Raw genomic sequence first — 18,408 nt, forward strand, 5'->3', positions numbered from 1 at the left:
TTTTGAGGTTATGTCGGCTGTTTTTTCCTTCACGTTCGTCGCAAAAGTAGAATCGCACCCTTTCAACCAGTTTTGTTCAGGACTGAAACTAGGCCTGGGCATGCTTGCCCAATCATTTTTTTCTTCCAGGAATTGAAACTGTTTTGTCAGATTTTTTTTCAAATATTTTCTATGTAAGAACATTGAGTACCTATTTAAAAAAAAAAAATGGAATTCAACCACTGCTTATGGGGTTTCCCCCCCTGAAATCTATGGACCCATTTTAGGGTGGTCTATTCTCATTTTCTCTATTCTCTAGCTATTGCATTTTTTTTTTTTTTTTTTTTGAATATAATTAAACATGGTGGTATTCGTAAAACGGTGGTTGGAAGTCTTTGAACGCCCAATTCCCTTTCTATTAACTTTTTATCTTTTCCACATGAATTGAAATTTCGAAGAGAATTTTAGAGACAATTTTAGCGAACATAATACACGACCATTCGTATATTTTACTGTTATTATAATGTACATAAATATTATGAACTAAGGAGTAGCTAAATATTTATACAAATTATTTATTTATTGTATATTCAGCTCTGTATATTACGTAATTATTGAGAGTTATGTTATTATTTTACCAGTTCAATGTTATTGACGAAAAAACTAATTAGATTTTAGACCGAGTTAGAATTTGCTTGCATGTACCAACTTTTTAGGCCTAGATAGAAGAAACAAAATATCATTATCCTGTAGTAAATTTATTATTCCACCTTTTTTCTATTAAATTTAAATTAATTAGATTTTTCTATTGGTTAATTTATTTTTAAGTTTTTGTTTTTGTTCTAGAACCCCCCTATGTTATGTATTTCTAACCGTTAAGTTGAGAGTAAGTTAAGTATTTTTCTCCCTTAATAAAAAAGAAATTTTAAAACATTACCTATACAAATACGATTTGTCAGTGCTGTTTTAAACATCTAGGTACCATATTTTTACTTTCTATTACAAGAGGCATAGCGAAACCATACTAACCATACCATACCATGTTTTGTATCGTATTGAAAGAAATCCTTCTCTAGTGCAGCTGCACTTTTTCCCATTGCATCAACTCTTTTGTTGCCTTGTGAACTTCAAATTAAGTTGATTCAATGTGAAAGAAGTAAAGTCAAGGAAAACTGATATTAACACCATAATTATGTAAGATGGTAAAGAATAGGTCTTTATTTTTCATTGTTCAATATAAGTTATATTTGGATACCTTTTTGATAGGTAGGTACTTGCAACGTCTATTCAATAGATACATACTTTCACATAAAATAAATAGGTAACATGAATCAATCACTTGAAATTGAATTCCATTTAAAAGTGTCAGTTACAATCCACAGAAGGAACTTCAGTCCTAAGGTATTACACTCAGAAGACCAGGGTTCGACTCCTAGTCAAGGTAGAAAAGTGAAAAATGGAGATCTTTGTATAAATATACCCTTGACCTTTTCAGGTCAATTGACTAGCAACCAGTAGTAAGAGGTATTATCGATACAAAAACAGTAACAGCAAATACTTGAGCAATGGCTTTGCAGTTTCGTTAATCACAAATTCCAAATCACACATGGCTTAGGCTTAGACAATACCTGTCAAAAAGAGGAATTCGAACCCAGAAATTATTCAAAGATAAAAAAAACGTATTCTATGTAAAAATTTCTTGCCCAACTGGTCAAATTCGTTCGTGAAAATTATTTCAATACAAAAACATGTGCTAGAAGTTAAAATTTCTTGTCCAGCTAATCAAGTAGACACTTAAATAGAGTTTCAATACATTTTAGGATACCAATTTGTCATCCAATTCATAGGTATTATAAGTTTCATCAGATAAGTTTCTACACTTCTCCATTGGTAACTTAACAGTGTTATCTTTCCTTGTTACTGCAATCAAGTAGACACATAGAGTTTCAATACATTTTAGGATACCAATTTGTCCTCCAATTCATAGGTATTATAAGTTTCATCAGATAAGTTTCTACACTTCTCCATTGGTAACTTAACAGTGTTATCTTTCCTTGTTACTGCTCCCATTACTTGGGCCATTGTTTCTCCTCTTACTCGTTCCATTTCCATTTTGTTTACTCACTCCATTTCCATTATTTTTGCAGGACCCATTTCCATTGGATTTTTCTGAAAAAATTAAACACCATACTTAAATTTCGGAGTCCACTGAAATTTCGAAAAATAAAATCCATAAAAAAGGGGTAAAAAGCTAATGTGGCTTGGTAACAGCTTTGTTATCAAATCATGGTAGAAGGGAGTTCTTTCTATATTCTCTGAATAATTTATAGAACATAAACATACCTACCTACAAAGTTATGATAAACAGAACATTCAAGAAAACAACAAGGTATAAAATACTCAAAAGATGTGGCTTGGTAACAGCTTTGTTATCAAATCATGGTAGAAGGGAGTTCTTTCTATATTCTCTTAATAATTTATAGAACATAAACATACCTACCTACAAAGTTATGATAAACAGAACATTCAAGAAAACAACAAGGTATAAAATACTCAAAATAGAATGCACTTGATCATTTTTAATACAATTAGTTGCCCCAATCAGATTCATGCAGAGAAGAAAAGCAGTAAAACAAATGTGCACATTTTACTGAACAAATATTTGTTTGTTAAAGTACAAAGTTTCAACCTTGGAGGGTGAGGGGGCGGAATAATGTACAAGCAAAACATGAACACAATGCAAATAAAGTAAGAAGAATGAGAAATACTAACGTCTAGTTCTAGTACTACGCCAGTGGTTTAAAAACTTGTCCTTTTTCATTCTAAGCATGGTCTTACATTTCTCTGCTGAATATTTCTCCTGCAGCATAGTTTTGTTATCTTGATATCGCTCCTGAATCATCACTTTGTTGTCATGGATTCTTTCTTTCAGCTGATCTTTCTTTTCAATGAACTGCTCTTTCTTTTCTTCGTACATCTCTACAAGTTTTTCCTTTGGTGGAATAGCCCCGTTCAAGCAGAATAAATAAGCTCTCTACGTCTATCCTTCAGGTTGTACGACTACCAGCAGTTTCACAACTATCATCCGGCCGCGGACTACGAACCCGCGACCTCCACACTGAGCAGCTACTACCCTCACCACCACCCTCAGTATCTGTCCAGTCACCATCACCACCACCATCATCACAGCGAGCTCCTGTCTAACTTTGAGCTACAGCAGCAGATGCATTCATGTTACGAGCCGTTCAATCCAGAGCTGGCGCTGTACAATAATCTGAGCTCGGCCCATGAGAAGATAGGCGACTCGTTCACTGAACTACTCCCGTCTGCTTACTCTGGTAGGTTAAGCTTGACACGAAATTTGGTGGAATTGGTTTTATGTAACCTAGCTCTTTCAGTTTGTTAATTGAATAGGTTGTACCTCCTGGGGGAAAAAATCAAGGAAGTTAAAATCAATTGGTTGTTAAATCTGAGCATTCAAGACTATGCCTCTTTTATGTCCATTTCCCAAACTGTCTACAAAAATCCAAATACATATTCCCAAAGGTTCCATTTTTTTTTTTTTTTTTTAAGTATTGGGCTCTTGTTCAAGTGTTGTGACACGAAATTGAGTAAAGATATTTCCAGTAAAAATTTTCCTCCTCTAAGGGGGGGGGACCTGTATCAACACTAAACTGCGTTGAGACATTTACAATCGAAATTCCCCTCTTTTGAAGAAAAATTCAATATTTTTTTTTAAGTTTTTTTTTTTTTTTTTTTAAAAAAGGTCCAGTAAAAATTTTCCTCCTTTAAGGGGGGGGACCTGTATCAACACTAAACTGCGTTGAGACATTTTCAATCGAAATTCCCCTCTTTTGAAGAAAAATTTAATATTTTTTGAAATGTTTTTTATTAAGAAAGGTTTAAACATTGGTGATTGGGTGTGCTTGGGTTACCAGACAGCTCTGAATAGCGGACTAAACCTCAGGGACTAAGGATCGAGAGTATCTGGATTGCAGTGTGATGACGAGAAATGCACGGGAGAAAAGAGGTTTCGGGTACCCTAATAGATTTATTCAGAAGACTAGCTATTGCACGCTTCAATCCAGTAGACCCTATAATGAACTACTAATAAGTTAAGTTGATTGTCATGTTTGATTTTTTACTTTCTATTATATTTTCTAGGAGAGACTTTCGCCAGCCAAACAACAGGAGACCTGTACACCGAGTCTAATCTAACCAGTGGCTATCGGGCATACAGTGGTGGGGAATCTAGTGATCAATTCAGCGACTATACTAGAGACACCCCAGCGCCGGATCTGGGCACTATGTACGGGACTTACGCCTCGTCCTGTCCTAACGCTACCCAGACGCAGAGTTACAGCGCCACCACTGGTCCTACCCCCGCGTTAGGTGTGTCAGTAGCACCTAGCCCTCCTGTCACTGGGACCGTGGTGTCCGAAACGGAAAACTTTGGTGAAATCATCAAGAAAACGATGGTGGAAAGTGTGATTGCTTAAGAGAGGTAACCGGTATCCAAGTTAACTTTACGAATTCAATATATTTTTCGGAGTTCTCGGCCTTTTGGCTAAGATTAAAGTATATTTTTCCGAGTTTGGACATTGGTTGATTGGTAGGCAATGTTTCCTTTTGTTTCTGATCGAATTTTAATCCAATATTTGAAATGAACTAATCAGATGGCTTCATTTTATGAGTTCAACTTAAAATAAGCAACTCAGGTTGCTCTCCTGGTCATAAAAAATTAGGAAGAAAGCAAGCGTTCAACCCGAGTTCTCGGCCTTTTGGCTAAAATTAAAGTATATTTTTCCGAGTTCGGACATTGGTAGGCAATGTTTCCTTTTGTTTCTGATCGAATTTTAATCCAATATTTGAAATGAACTAATCATGGCTTCATTTTATGAGTTCAACTTAAAATAAGCAACTCAGGTTGCTCTCCTGGTCATAAAAAATTAGGAAGAAAGCAAGTGTTCAAACTTGTAAATTGCAATAATTGTTGTTGTTGTAGCGACTCCGCTCCCTATTGTATTTGAAGTTAACTTGTTCATGAAATCCCACTGTAGACCAATTGTACAGGATTTTCTTAGGCGGAATCACATTGTCACACTTCGTTACTACAGAAGCAACTTGTACATACGTACTTACTATGTTTAGTTCCACCACATCTTTTTGAATCGGAAATAAGTAGGCAGTACATATTGGAATTGTTTTGATGGTCCACAGGAATGTAATCAAATTGCCGAATACAAAGTTTATCCCTCTACTTTAAGGTCCAAGTAAAATAATCATTTGATACCCAATTATTTTCCATTTATTAACTTTTTACTTAGTAAAAATTTTATAGAAATTTTTGTCTGTATTTGTATTTTTGAAATTGAGTTTTGTATGTGCATTTTTCGTGTTGGAACCGTCATACAAGTAACATGCTGCTATTTTGGAGTACACTCAGCCTCGTGAGAATTATTAAAACCACTTTTATTCCAGCGGAAAAAGGTGAGATGATATAAAGCCCTCAAATTCCAAAATCAAAAAAATCTCGTCTAAAGCTGTTGCACCCAAAATGTCAAACTATTTTATTTTGTCTGTGTATTTTTTTTATTAATTTTCTGTACCTTTTATCTTCTTTTCTCTGTTTTTCTTCATTATGAAGGGTCGATGTCTTCTAACGATTTTATGCACAGATCAGCAAAGGAAATAATATTTTAAAGTGTCTACCTTTCTTATTTTACAGATGAAATCTATTCCTAGATGTTTCACAACTTTTTTTAGCACTCACAATAAAATTATAAAAAATACTGAATGGTCGATAATTTATATTTTAGATTTTTTTTTTTTTTTTTTTTTTTTTTTTTTTCGCAAATTTCGATACCACGAGATTATTTATTTTAGATTGTAATGAAGGCAGGTATATTTTTTATGAATAGAGTTCTACAAAAGAAAATAAATAAAAAATACCTTAATATTTGATTCGACCCACCTCCCTCCCTTTCCCCAAAAGTTCATAGTACACGTGGCTTGGCAACGTCGCATTTTCTTTTGTTTACTTTTACCAGTCTTGCCTTTTTCAGATTTTCAGTTTTTGTAATGAATAAATATGTTGACCTAAGCTATTTGTGCTATGTGATGTATACCTGGAATTAAGGGAATATACCGGTCCCATGCTACGTTGTAAAGTTCAACCTCAGCATCGGTATGTGTTTGTTCTTTGATAAGACCGTGAGAGACTAATTTCTTTATTTGCGTGCCTAGACATCCTGTGGGTCACTTGATGCGTAATTGTGTCCAGTTTCATTTTAGATCAGAGAGTTCCGAGATCGTCTCAAGTGTTGTATAGTTTCTTGTACGGAAAATGTTCTTTTGAATTTAAAATAACCTCCTTTAAGAAATTTAACTGTGCATTGATAGGTTCCTAAATTCTTCAGTTTTTCTTCGGTCATTGGTGAAATATATTTGTAATGGAATAGAATAAAATAGAATTGTCGTTCGAAGCTAAGAATTCTCGTCCTCTTCCTCCTCTTCCCGCTGCTCGCTAGCCGTCTCCAAACGAAGATGTGTTGTTTTTGTGATTTTTTCCTAAATTATAAATGACGTGTAGGATAAAACGAAAAATGCCGATTTTCGTGTGAAAGGTTAAGGAGCTCGAAAAACGAACAAAAGTTGGTACCTACTATTTTTCTGTGAGCGGTAGATTTCCACATTCTGTAGTTACAAATTTCCGTGCCCATATTTTTGATTTTCCAAAAAGATTTGTTCTCGTTGTAATCATTGGTAAATCCAGTCGAATGTTTGAAATAACTATTCGAACGTTTTGTATTGTAATGAAAGAAATCCTTCTCTAGTGCAGCTGCACTTTTTCCCATTGCATCAACTCTTTTGTTGCCTTGTGATTCTTGTGAACTTCAAATTAAGTTGATTCAATGTGAAAGAAGTAAAAGGAAAACAGTGATATTAATACCATAATTATGTAAGATGGTAAAGAATAGGTCTTTATTTTTCATTGTTCAATATAAGTTATATTTGGATACCTTTTTGATAGGTAGGTACTTGCAACGTCTATTCAATAGATACATACTTTCACATAAAATAAATAGGTAACATGAATCAATCACTTGAAATTGAATTCCATTTAAAAGTGTCAGTTACAATCCACAGAAGGAACTTCAGTCCTAAGGTATTACACTCAGAAGACCAGGGTTCGACTCCTAGTCAAGGTAGAAAAGTGAAAAATGGAGATCTTTGTATAAATATACCCTTGACCTTTTCAGGTCAATTGACTAGCAACCAGTAGTAAGAGGTATTATCGATACAAAAACAGTAACAGCAAATACTTGAGCAATGGCTTTGCAGTTTCGTTAATCTTAAATTCCAAATCACACATGGCTTAGGCTTAGACAATACCTGTCACAGATACCTAAAAGAGGAATTCGAACCCAGAAATTATTCAAAGATAAAAAAAACGTATTCTATGTAAAAATTTCTTGCCCAACTGGTCAAATTCGTTCGTGAAAATTATTTCAATACAAAAACATGTGCTAGAAGTTAAAATTTCTTGTCCAGCTAATCAAGTAGACACTTAAATAGAGTTTCAATACATTTTAGGATACCAATTTGTCATCCAATTCATAGGTATTATAAGTTTCATCAGATAAGTTTCTACACTTCTCCATTGGTAACTTAACAGTGTTATCTTTCCTTGTTACTGCTCCCATTACTTGGGCCATTGTTTCTCCTCTTACTCGTTCCATTTCCATTTTGTTTACTCACTCCATTTCCATTATTTTTGCAGGACCCATTTCCATTGGATTTTTCTGAAAAAATTAAACACCATACTTAAATTTCGGAGTCCACTGAAATTTCGAAAAATAAAATCCATAAAAAAGGGGTAAAAAGCTGATGTGGCTTGGTAACAGCTTTGTTATCAAATCATGGTAGAAGGGAGTTCTTTCTATATTCTCTTAATAATTTATAGAACATAAACATACCTACCTACAAAGTTATGATAAACAGAACATTCAAGAAAACAACAAGGTATAAAATACTCAAAATAGAATGCACTTGATCATTTTTAATACAATTAGTTGCCCCAATCAGATTCATGCAGAGAAGAAAAGCAGTAAAACAAATGTGCACATTTTACTGAACAAATATTTGTTTGTTAAAGTACAAAGTTTCAACCTTGGAGGGTGAGGGGGCGGAATAATGTACAAGCAAAACATGAACACAATGCAAATAAAGTAAGAAGAATGAGAAATACTAACGTCTAGTTCTAGTACTACGCCAGTGGTTTAAAAACTTGTCCTTTTTCATTCTAAGCATGGTCTTACATTTCTCTGCTGAATATTTCTCCTGCAGCATAGTTTTGTTATCTTGATATCGCTCCTGAATCATCACTTTGTTGTCGTGGATTCTTTCTTTCAGCTGATCTTTCTTTTCAATGAACTGCTCTTTCTTTTCTTCGTACATCTCTACAAGTTTTTCCTTTGGTGGAATTGGTTTTATGTAACCTAGCTCTTTCAGTTTGTTAATTGAATAGGTTGTACCTCCTGGGGGAAAAAATCAAGGAAGTCAAAATCAATTGGTTGTTAAATCTGAGCATTCAAGACTATGCCTCTTCAAGTCTACATATTATGTCCATTTCCCAAACTGTCTACAAAAATCCCAATACATATTCCCAAAGGTTCCATTTTTTTTTTTTTTTTTTTAAGTATTGGGCTCTTGTTCAAGTGTTGGATGTGTGTAAAGTCCACAAAGTTCTATTGAGAATGGGAAATTACCATTTGACAAAGTTGGAGGGACTCACCTAATGTAACAGTGTACCTAAGTGGTGTGGCAATTTTATACAGAGCATAAGCCAGGGCAAGATAGGCAGATGTAGAATGGCCTTGTTCTAATTTATTGGTAATAGTTTCACTAAATCCAAGGGTCTTCATCACAGCTACAATGTCTACACCACTGGAACAAAAGGAATGGAGAATAAGACTCTAATTGTTAACCTCCTCTTTAAATAAAACACATAAAAAAAAGGAGATTACAAAACAATTTATGGAGGGTTTGGTCTTTAAGTGAAGATTATTTAGGTCTGATGTAGGTAGATCTCTAATCAATACTGATCACCCAGGAGAGGTGGAGAGCAGAATCAAACCATAAGGAATGGTGTTGGGGCTCACCTCTGAAAGCAGATTTATAACTTTATACCTAGGTAGGTATTCCACATTTTCACACTTGGTGAAAAATTCAAAGTGAGAAGATTTTATGGTCCCCAAGTATCATTTTCCCCCCCCCTAAATATTAATAGAATCACCAACCTAATTATAATTAGCCTATTGACAGACAAACATACCTTTTAGCCAAATAAAAAAAGCTTCCAAACCAAAATGCTGATGTGACCAAATGTACGGGAGCTAAGATGTACCAATAGGGTAGGTATTCCACATTTTCACACTTGGTGAAAAATTCAAAGTGAGAAGATTTTATGTTCCCCAAGTATCATTCCCCCCCCCCTAAATATTAATAGAATCACCAACCTAATTATAATTAGCCTATTGACAAACAAACATACCTTTTAGCCAAATAAAAAAAGCTTCCAAACCAAAATGCTGATGTGACCAAATGTACGGGAGCTAAGATGTACCAATAGTCTCTGTACATGATCTTAATTCTTTGAAATAATGATAATTTCTTGTTGTCTGGAGAATTGGGATCAGAATCAGGCATAGAAGCTGCTGGATCATTAGGCTTGGTCTGTGATGGATTTTTCTCACTGGATGAGTTATTTTCTTTACTGATGGGTTCTTGCTTAGAATAACATCTGACTTGAGATCTTTGTTGACTTTGTCCAATCAAGTGGTAATATGCACTTGTATATCTCAACTGGTGGATGTGATCACTTTTGACTGAAAACATTGGGTAAATGGTTATTGCACGCAATGAACTAAGAAAAAAATAGAATGTAGGTAGGTAGATACAAAAAAAAAAAAAAAAAAAAAAAAAAAGGGTTAAAGGATCAAGTAGGTAGCTATGTACCTGAATTATGGAAATTATTTTTCTCAACCAAATTATTTTTGTTTATTTTTCCTCAACTTTTTTTAGGGTGGTCTATCCTCATTTTCTCTATTCTCTAGCTATTGCATTTTTTTTTGGAATATAATGTACCTATGGTAACCTATGAAAATAATGTAAATAAACACAACAAACCAATTATGGGTAGGTATAGGTAATAAGTACCTAAACTATAAACAATTTATTTAATTGTATCAAAGTTGAAATATTAAAGGATCAAGTAGGTAGCTATGTACCTGAATTATGGAAATTATTTTTCTCAACCAAATTATTTTTGTTTATTTTTCCTCAACTTTTCTTGATTTCTCTGCATTTTCTCTTGCTTCTTCTTTTTCTTAATTCTATCTATGGACTTCTCATTTTTCTTCTGCTTTTTGACAAACTTTCTCTGTTTTATCAAAGAAGGATCTTTAGTTTTGACAAAGCACTGATCAAGATGGCTGAATGGTGTTGGTTGGAAAGGTTCAACAGGTTCTGATGAAGCAAATTTCTTTTTCTTTGATTGTTTTTTAGTGTTACTTTTGAGACCAAAGAATTCTTCCACATCATCTATGTCACTTTCTTCTTCTTCTTCATCATCTTCATTATCAACAATGTCTTCATCACTCTTAGTTTCTTTCTTTATGAATGCAGTTTCAATATTTAGGAGAGTTAAGTTTTATCTTCATTATCAACAATGTCTTCATCACTCTTAGTTTCTTTCTTTATGAATGCAGTTTCAATATTTAGGAGAGTTAAGTTTTTACATCTTTTTGTGCCTCCCATTGCTATCATACTATGATGATTTGGGTTACCTTCTAAGCACATTACTTCTCCAATATTGACTTGTTTCTGACTACTGAGTTTTGGTTCATCTGTTAGGTTTTCAAATACTTTCAATACTTCTTCATTGGAACAGGCATATAGTCTATCAGGGATGTGTTCAGTTACATAGAGACCAGTTACTTCTTTGTCAAAAGATTTCATTTCCCAAACTGGTTTTTTATTTCTAACATCAATGTTGTATAAATATCCTTCACTGGTTCCAACAAAACAACTGAATGGACAGCTTGCATTCCAAATTCCTTTTTCAACTTCTCCTTTAACTTTCCAAGTCATGAAGGAATCATAAGTACGACAATCATAAATTCTAACTCTTTTGTCTGATGATCCAGTCAGCAATGTATGACTTTCATGAGGGTGCCACTTCAACATTTGAACTTTGTCTTTACTATGACTCATTTGAGTTGTAGCCACACTCTCATCTAGATCCCAAAGTAGTATAGTATTGTCTACTGATCCACTTGCTAGAACATGAGCAGCATTCTTATTCCATGCAATGTCCAACACTGCATCTGTATGCTTGTAACCTTTCTTGGGTTCTTTTTTCTTTTTACCCAAAGTAAATGCTGGCTTCAAGCAGTCGATTATATCTAGGTCCCAAACTTTGATAATTGGACCTAAATCTCCAATAGCACAAAGGTTACCAGTCTCTGTACTTCCAGGATCATAGCTTAACCATTCAAAGCACAAAGGGACACTTGGTAAGAGAATATCATGATGGACGTAAAAGTCTTTGGAGTCCCAAACTTTGATAATTGGACCTAAATCTCCAATAGCACAAAGGTTACCAGTCTCTGTACTTCCAGGATCATAGCTTAACCATTCAGGTCCCAAACTTTGATAATTGGACCTAAATCTCCAATAGCACAAAGGTTACCAGTGTCTGTACTTCCAGGATCATAGCTTAACCATTCAAAGCACAAAGGGACACTTGGTAAGAGAATATCATGATGGACGTAAAAGTCTTTGGACTCATGATTGTAAACATAAACTTCAAGAATACTCATTTCGTCTTGGACATGGCCTACAAGTAAGAGATTGTCATCCTTTCTAATGATTTCATTGTCAATTTCACTATCTGATTCATCCAGTTTGATTTCATGTTGGTTTATTTGAGTTGGTAGAGACATATCATCATCCAGTACAGCAACACTGCCGAGTCCCATAGCACCACTTACAGTAGCATCTTCTTCTTTGTCATAATCTCTCATTTTATACTATGTTGGTTTATTTGAGTTGGTAGAGACATGTCATCATCATCCAGTACAGCAACACTGCCGAGTCCCATAGCACCACTTACAGTAGCATCTTCTTCTTTGTCATAATCTCTCATTTTATACTCATCTTGTTCTTCTCCTTCATCTTCTTCCTCCTCCTTTTCCTGTTGTCTCTCTTCTGCTATTAGCCGCTTTAATTCATCTGGGCTAAGTTTTATTTTCTCTGGGTTGGATTTGGCTACACCTGATGTCACCCACTTGATGCAAGGTACAAAATTCATGTTCACCTTAATCAGGATCTTTTTCCTTCTACGAAAGAGCACTCATGGAAATAATTAAAAGGTGATTTATTCAATTTTAAATAAAAAAATAGGTACCACTTACCACTAATTAATTAGGTATTTAATTTTATTTTTAATCAAAATTATAGTTATTAGAGTAAAAAGTTAATAAAAAACTTTAAAAAGTACCTACTCAACTCAAATCGCAAGAATCACATGTTCGTGTTTTGTTTACATTTTGCAAAGTGTGAGCTTGGCTATATCCGGATAAAAAGTGGACTCTAGGCTGTCCAAAAATTTGGATCGACGCACTGGCCGGATGATTTCTGTGCGTTTTTTCTTTCTTTTTTATATTTCGATACTACGAGATTTTATTTATTTTAGATTGTAATGAAGGCAGGTATATTTTTTATGAATATTGAATAGAGTTCTACAAAAGAAAATAAATAAAAAATACCTTTATATTTGATTCGACCCACCTCCCTCCCTTTCCCCAAAAGTTCAAAGTACACGTGGCTTGGCAACGTCGCATTTTCTTTTGTTTACTTTTACCAGTCTTGCCTTTTTCAGATTTTAATTTTTGGATTTGGAGTTTCAGGAAAAGGAAAACGGAAAATCCAAATTCTGAAAAATGGAAAAGGAAAGAAAGGATATAAAAGGTCAGTATATTTAAATTATGAGGAAATATACGTACAACATTAAGGGGGTAATTCGAACGCCTTACGTACACGCCCGAGGGGTATAGTCTATAATTCTATGCTAAAGGACTGCTGGGTTTTCCCCCAAATAACAATGGAAATCTTATATTATAAGAACGAGATCCATTCACTCATTCACATTTCACATTTCATAGTTCACACACTGATCGCTCTATCTCTAGAACCACAACACCTAGAAAGCTGAAATTTGGTAGGAATACTCTTTCATCCTGAATTCTTTGGAAGTTTATTAAAACAGCTTAATCTGTTGAGGTTACTAATGCTGGGGTTTACCAACTTGAGATTGAGATGAAACAAGGATTTCTCTACACTTAACAGCTTAGTACCCAGGTTGACTTCAGATTCAGATTGAAGTCAGTCATGAGACAATCCAGGGTGTTAAAACTTGACCCAAGTCATCTTTTAATCAACGTTCCTTACATTCTTGTTTGGTCACAGTCTCCAAGCAAGCTCAGAGGTCAAAAAATGTTTCAATGTGAATGTGAACCTATAAACCTTAGTGTATGATCTAATAATGAAAAAATGTTTGTAGGTAAATCTATCATGCCTCTTCTTGTTTCTATTTTCCAGTGAATCACTTTTCCACAGATTAAAATTGGAGTATCATGGATGTAGAATGTCAGCGGTTGTTAAGCCAGTTGAAAAGCACAGTGGAACAAATTTGCAATGTTGAATTCTCCAATGGTACATCCCAAGGAACACTCAGTGATTTATATGAAGCTGTAGCAAGCATATTCAAACATGAGTGCAAAATGTTTGATCGTCATGTAAGTAATTTTTAAATTATTTTGATGAGTATTGTATTGAGAAATCTGTTCATCTTTATGGTTGGGGATTAAACTATTGAACAGTAACATCTAACATCTGACCTAAGTACTGTAGTGACTCTTTGTAGTAGGTATTGTAGAATAATAAAGTATATGTGATTATTATGAGGTCTAGTTAATACCCTGTAGAGTGTTGGCGAGAATCCTGTGGGATTCTATAAGATCCCGGTGTGTGTATGTAGAGACCTCGCGCTATCCGGAAGGCGGAAAGAGAACGAATGAAAATGCTACTCCTGACTTGACCGATACTGGAAGCAAATGTGTCGAGACCGATAAGAAAGTTACGGAGATTCAGCGTGAAAATGTACAGTCTCCAAGCAAGCTCAGAGGTCAAAAAATGTTTCAATGTGAATGTGAACCTATAAACCTTAGTGTATGATCTAATAATGAAAAAATGTTTGTAGGTAAATCTATCATGCCTCTTCTTGTTTCTATTTTCCAGTGAATCACTTTTCCACAGATTAAAATTGGAGTATCATGGATGTAGAATGTCAGCGGTTGTTAAGCCAGTTGAAAAGCACAGTGGAACAAATTTGCAATGTTGAATTCTCCAATGGTACATCCCAAGGAACACTCAGTGATTTATATGAAGCTGTAGCAAGCATATTCAAACATGAGTGCAAAATATTTGATCGTCATGTAAGTAATTTTTACATTATTTTGATGTGTATTGTATTGAGAAATCTGTTCATCTTTATGGTTGGGGATTGAACTATTGAACAGTAACATCTAACATCTGACCTAAGTACTGTAGTGACTCTTTGTAGTGGGTATTGTAGAATAATAAAGTATATGTGATTATTATGAGGTCTAGTTAATGCTTTCCCTGTGTCTGTTCTTCACATTGGGATGTTGCATTTATGAAGAAGCTACTCCAGCATATATGTGAATCAAAATATTTGTCAGAAGGACCAATACTTAAAATTAGCCAATGTTATTATGTTTTGGAATGTTTGGCACCATAAAAAAGCACTTTCTAAATGAGTATTTTTTTTTATGTCTTCTGACATTCTTTAGAAATTCTTAGGTCAAGATAAGATTTTTCATGTCAGCCATTTGATATAAATGAAAGAAGTTCCTTGAAAATATTTTTGACCTAAGTACTGTAGTGACTCTTTGTAGTAGGTATTGTAGAATAATAAAGTATATGTGATTATTATGAGGTCTAGTTAATTCTTTCCCTGTGTCTGTTCTTCACATTGGGATGTTGCATTTATGAAGTAGCTACTCCAGCATATATGTGAATCAAAATATTTGTCAGAAGGACCAATAAAATTAGCCAATGTTATTATGTTTTGGAATGTTTGGCACCATAAAAAAGCACACATTTATGAAGAAGCTACTCCAACATATGTGAATCAAAATATTTGTCAGAAGGACCAATAAAATTAGCCAATGTTATTATGTTTTGGAATGTTTGGCACCATAAAAAAGCACTTTCTAAATGAGTATTTTATGTCTTCCGACATTCTTTAGAAATTCTTAGGTCAAGATAAGATTTTTCATGTCAGCCATTTGATATAAATGAAAGAAGTTCCTTGAAAATATTTTTGTTACTCTTGTTTTTTGTTGAAAATGTTGACATTTTTTGTTTGCTCTTTGTTCAGATTTGAACAAGTACTTTTCTGATTTGGTATCCATTTAAAAGGAAGTGAGTGTGGCATGGAAAAAAAGAACAAGTAATATAATATTTCCATGACTCATAAAGATTAGAAAGAAAGCCATGAATCACATAATATGATAATATTTAAATGTTAAGCATTTTTAAAAGTTACAATAACAATAATAATAGTAATAATGCTAAATGGCAAGCAAAATGATAAGGATAATAATGGGAACAGAATCATGACCAAGGAATGTGAAACGATAAGAGAGGTTCACACATTTGTGCATTGGTCAAAGGTGAAAAATGTTCTACTAAAGATGAGGAAGCAATTACTCATTATTTATTATAAGTGGAACACATAGCTTCCTCAAATTTAAACAAGCCTTTGTGCCAAATAATGGGGCACAACCACTTTTTTTTTTCTTCGCTGATAAAGGAAGTTCGAAACACGCTGATTTCAATAGAAATGCTTAAAAATTCATAAATTTATAGCCATATTTTATGATGATGAATTTTCCGTTTGGGATAATATTTTGTGTAAAAAATAGGAAAATCTGGATAAGGAAAATCTGAGGCCATGTTATGTCTTCACCATGTTATGTTTTAAAAAAGTACAAACTCAAATAGGCAGCTTCTTTTTAAAATCCTCCTAAACTCCTTTTGAAAAGTTTATTTTGCTGACTGATACTATATCGAGATTTATAAATAATAGAATTTGTGCGTAGGTTGTAATAATTGAAATTTTTCGATCTAAAATCCTATTAATTATAATATTATTTCGAATTGCCCTTCAATTGTTCATTTAAAAACAAATTGTTGGTGTAATCCCCTATCGATACAAAAGGTTACTATTCGAGCTAAAATATGTATTTGGTTCTATATTGATTTCAGGGAGAGCCGGATGTGAGGGGTTTCGTGCAGGGTTTGACCTGGTTGCAACCATCTCTTTTTAGAACGACGTAAATTTCAATTTGATTGCGTCAGTTTCTTTTATCTACGGCAAAGTCAGGGGAAGTGAGAAGCAAGGAATTTTAACATCCTTCGAATCAATAGTAATCTGGATGTACAAACTAGGCAAAGACTTCAATGTCTGTATAGTTTTTTTTATAGGAATTTTAAGCGGCGTGGCGTTACGCGTCTCCGCGCTACTAAAAGTGGCGCCATTACGCTTCCAATGAGATCTAACAACAAAAATGCTTTAGAGGATTTTAATAGTTTGGACTTTTTTTAGTTCAGGTCCTCGCTGTAAATATGTTCGATGTTGTCTGTTGTACTGCTTGGTAATCTGGATATACAAAGTAGGCAAAGACTTCAATGTCTGTATAGTTTTTTTTTTTATAGGAATTTTAAGCGGCGTGGCGTTACGCGACTCCGCGCTACTACGCTTCCAATGAGGTCTAATAACAAATGCTTTAGAGGATTTTAATAGTTTGGACTTTTTTTAGTTCAGGTCCTCGCTGTAAATATGTTCGATGTTGTCTGTTGTACTGCTTATGTAGTTGAAGTGTGCTGCAAGAGATAGAGATGAGTGATGGCTTTGACAAGGCCTAGCCTTTAGATCTTTAGAATATGATGATGTAGTGTAGTTGATTATCTCGGTATTGTTTGGTCCTACCAATCACCCTAACAACGACAAGGCCTAGCCTTTAGATCTTTAGAATATGATGATGTAGTGTAGTTGATTATCTCGGTATTGTTTGGTCCTACCAATCACCCTAATGCGTGTGGTAATGAATATGTTGACCTAAGCTATTTGTGCTATGTGTACCACTGTACCTGGAATTAAGGGAATATACCGGTCCCATGCTACGTTGTAAAGTTCAACCTCATCATCGGTATGTGTTTGTTCTTTGATAAGACCGTGAGAGACTAATTTCTTTATTTGCGTGCCTAGACATCCTGTGGGTCACTTGATGCGCATCACCCTAATGCGTGTGGTAATGAATATGTTGACCTAAGCTATTTGTGCTATGTGTACCTGGAATTAAGGGAATATACCGGTCTCATGCTACATGCTACGTTGTAAAGTTCAACCTCAGCATCGGTATGTGTTTGTTCTTTGACAAGACCGTGAGAGACTAATTTCTTTATTTGCGTGCCTAGACATCCTGTGGGTCACTTGATGCGTAATTGTGTCCAGTTTCATTTTAGATCAGAGAGTTCCGAGATCGTCTCAAGTGTTGTATAGTTTCTTGTACGGAAAATGTTCTTTTGAATTTAAAATAACCTCCTTTAAGAAATTTTATTGTGCATTGATAGGTTCCTAAATTCTTCAGTTTTTCTTCGGTCATTGGTGAAATATATATGTAATGGAATAGAATAAAATAGAATTGTCGTTCGAAGCTAAGAATTCTCGTCCTCTTCCTCCTCTTCCCGCTGCTCGCTAGCCGTCTCCAAACGAAGATGTGTTGTTTTTGTGATTTTTTCCTAAATTATAAATGACGTGTAGGATAAAACGAAAAATGCCGATTTTCGTGTGAAAGGTTAAGGAGCTCGAAAAACGAACAAGAGTTGGTACCTGCTATTTTTCTGTGAGCGGTAGATTTCCACATTCTGTAGTTACAAATTTCTGTGCCCATATTTTTGATTTTCCAAAAAGATTTGTTCTCGTTGTAATCATTGGTAAATCCAGTCGAATGTTTGAAATAACTATTCGAACATTGCACCTGAACACTATAAGCACCGCCGGAGATCAATCAGACATGAACAATGACGAGTTCATGAGAATCCTGTTCAAGAAATTCCAGAAAGTGTGCAACGTAAAATTTTCGGAAATGGACTCCAACACAACTTGATTTCGCGGAAAGTTTTGTGAAATGTGTTGTCGCCTGGTGAGATTCTTGAAGAAGACACCCTTTAGAGTGTTGGCGAGAATCCTGTGGCGGTGTGTGTATGTAGAGA

At 34.5% G+C, this 18,408-nt stretch overlaps 6 protein-coding genes across 10 annotated transcripts in view; 3 read left to right on the plus strand and 3 right to left on the minus strand.

The window, feature by feature from the left end:
- Window positions 1-1,157: 1,157 nt before the first annotated feature.
- On the minus strand, window positions 1,158-9,894 carry LOC103510763 (protein FAM210A). 3 transcript variants are annotated; one of them, XR_003391942.1, is made up of 5 exons: window positions 9,536-9,894; window positions 8,777-8,928; window positions 8,235-8,519; window positions 7,375-7,784; window positions 1,158-1,607 (listed from the first exon to the last, which is right to left on the minus strand). XR_003391942.1 is itself a non-coding variant. In XM_026824736.1 (4 exons), coding segments are annotated over exons 1-4 (717 nt in total). In that variant the 5' UTR covers window positions 9,880-9,894; the 3' UTR covers window positions 6,925-7,782. The 3 variants fall into 3 exon arrangements, 2 of the variants coding, with proteins under 2 accessions (XP_026680537.1, XP_017300202.1); XM_026824736.1 differs by lacking the exon at window positions 1,158-1,607 and having other exon boundaries at window positions 6,925-7,784; window positions 8,301-8,519; XM_017444713.2 differs by lacking the exon at window positions 1,158-1,607 and having other exon boundaries at window positions 6,925-7,784.
- On the minus strand, window positions 1,934-3,477 carry LOC103510756. The gene is made up of 3 exons (XM_008475444.3): window positions 3,341-3,477; window positions 2,752-2,973; window positions 1,934-2,148 (listed from the first exon to the last, which is right to left on the minus strand). Exons 2-3 carry the CDS (start codon window positions 2,954-2,956, stop codon window positions 2,024-2,026), a joined length of 330 nt encoding a protein of 109 aa, XP_008473666.1. The 5' UTR covers window positions 2,957-2,973; window positions 3,341-3,477; the 3' UTR covers window positions 1,934-2,023.
- LOC103510755 lies at window positions 3,026-5,276 on the plus strand. The gene is made up of 3 exons (XM_008475443.2): window positions 3,026-3,317; window positions 4,144-4,525; window positions 4,744-5,276. Exons 1-2 carry the CDS (start codon window positions 3,203-3,205, stop codon window positions 4,476-4,478), a joined length of 450 nt encoding a protein of 149 aa, XP_008473665.1. The 5' UTR covers window positions 3,026-3,202; the 3' UTR covers window positions 4,479-4,525; window positions 4,744-5,276.
- Window positions 9,895-10,298: 404 nt separating the features above from the next.
- Window positions 10,299-12,525, minus strand: LOC103510758 (periodic tryptophan protein 1 homolog). Of its 3 annotated transcripts, none has more exons than XM_026824734.1 (4): window positions 12,151-12,525; window positions 11,767-12,028; window positions 10,696-11,533; window positions 10,299-10,615 (listed from the first exon to the last, which is right to left on the minus strand). In XM_026824734.1, the coding sequence occupies exons 1-4, from the start codon at window positions 12,353-12,355 to the stop codon at window positions 10,304-10,306; spliced, it is 1,617 nt and encodes a 538-aa protein (XP_026680535.1). In that variant the 5' UTR covers window positions 12,356-12,525; the 3' UTR covers window positions 10,299-10,303. The 3 variants fall into 3 exon arrangements, with proteins under 3 accessions (XP_026680535.1, XP_026680536.1, XP_026680534.1); XM_026824735.1 differs by having other exon boundaries at window positions 10,299-10,612; window positions 10,699-11,533; window positions 11,767-11,956; window positions 12,076-12,525; XM_026824733.1 differs by having other exon boundaries at window positions 11,767-11,956; window positions 12,076-12,525.
- A 1,783-nt stretch (window positions 12,526-14,308) lies between these two features.
- Window positions 14,309-18,302, plus strand: LOC113468082. Its single transcript, XM_026824738.1, has 3 exons — window positions 14,309-14,540; window positions 16,399-16,466; window positions 18,107-18,302. Exons 1-3 carry the CDS (start codon window positions 14,379-14,381, stop codon window positions 18,300-18,302), a joined length of 426 nt encoding a protein of 141 aa, XP_026680539.1. The 5' UTR covers window positions 14,309-14,378.
- The window catches only part of LOC103510764 (run domain Beclin-1-interacting and cysteine-rich domain-containing protein), a gene marked incomplete at its 3' end in the record, with an annotated part of 62,340 nt that continues 61,553 nt past the window's right edge, over window positions 17,622-18,408 (plus strand). Inside the window, exon 1 of the mRNA XM_026824739.1 lies at window positions 17,622-18,389. Within this exon, the coding sequence (XP_026680540.1) occupies window positions 18,324-18,389 (66 nt within the window). The remainder of the gene's footprint in view (window positions 18,390-18,408) is intronic.

Source organism: Diaphorina citri, unplaced genomic scaffold (assembly GCF_000475195.1).
Source record: "Diaphorina citri unplaced genomic scaffold, Diaci psyllid genome assembly version 1.1 scaffold640, whole genome shotgun sequence".
NCBI classification, from domain to species: Eukaryota; Metazoa; Arthropoda; class Insecta; order Hemiptera; family Psyllidae; genus Diaphorina; species Diaphorina citri.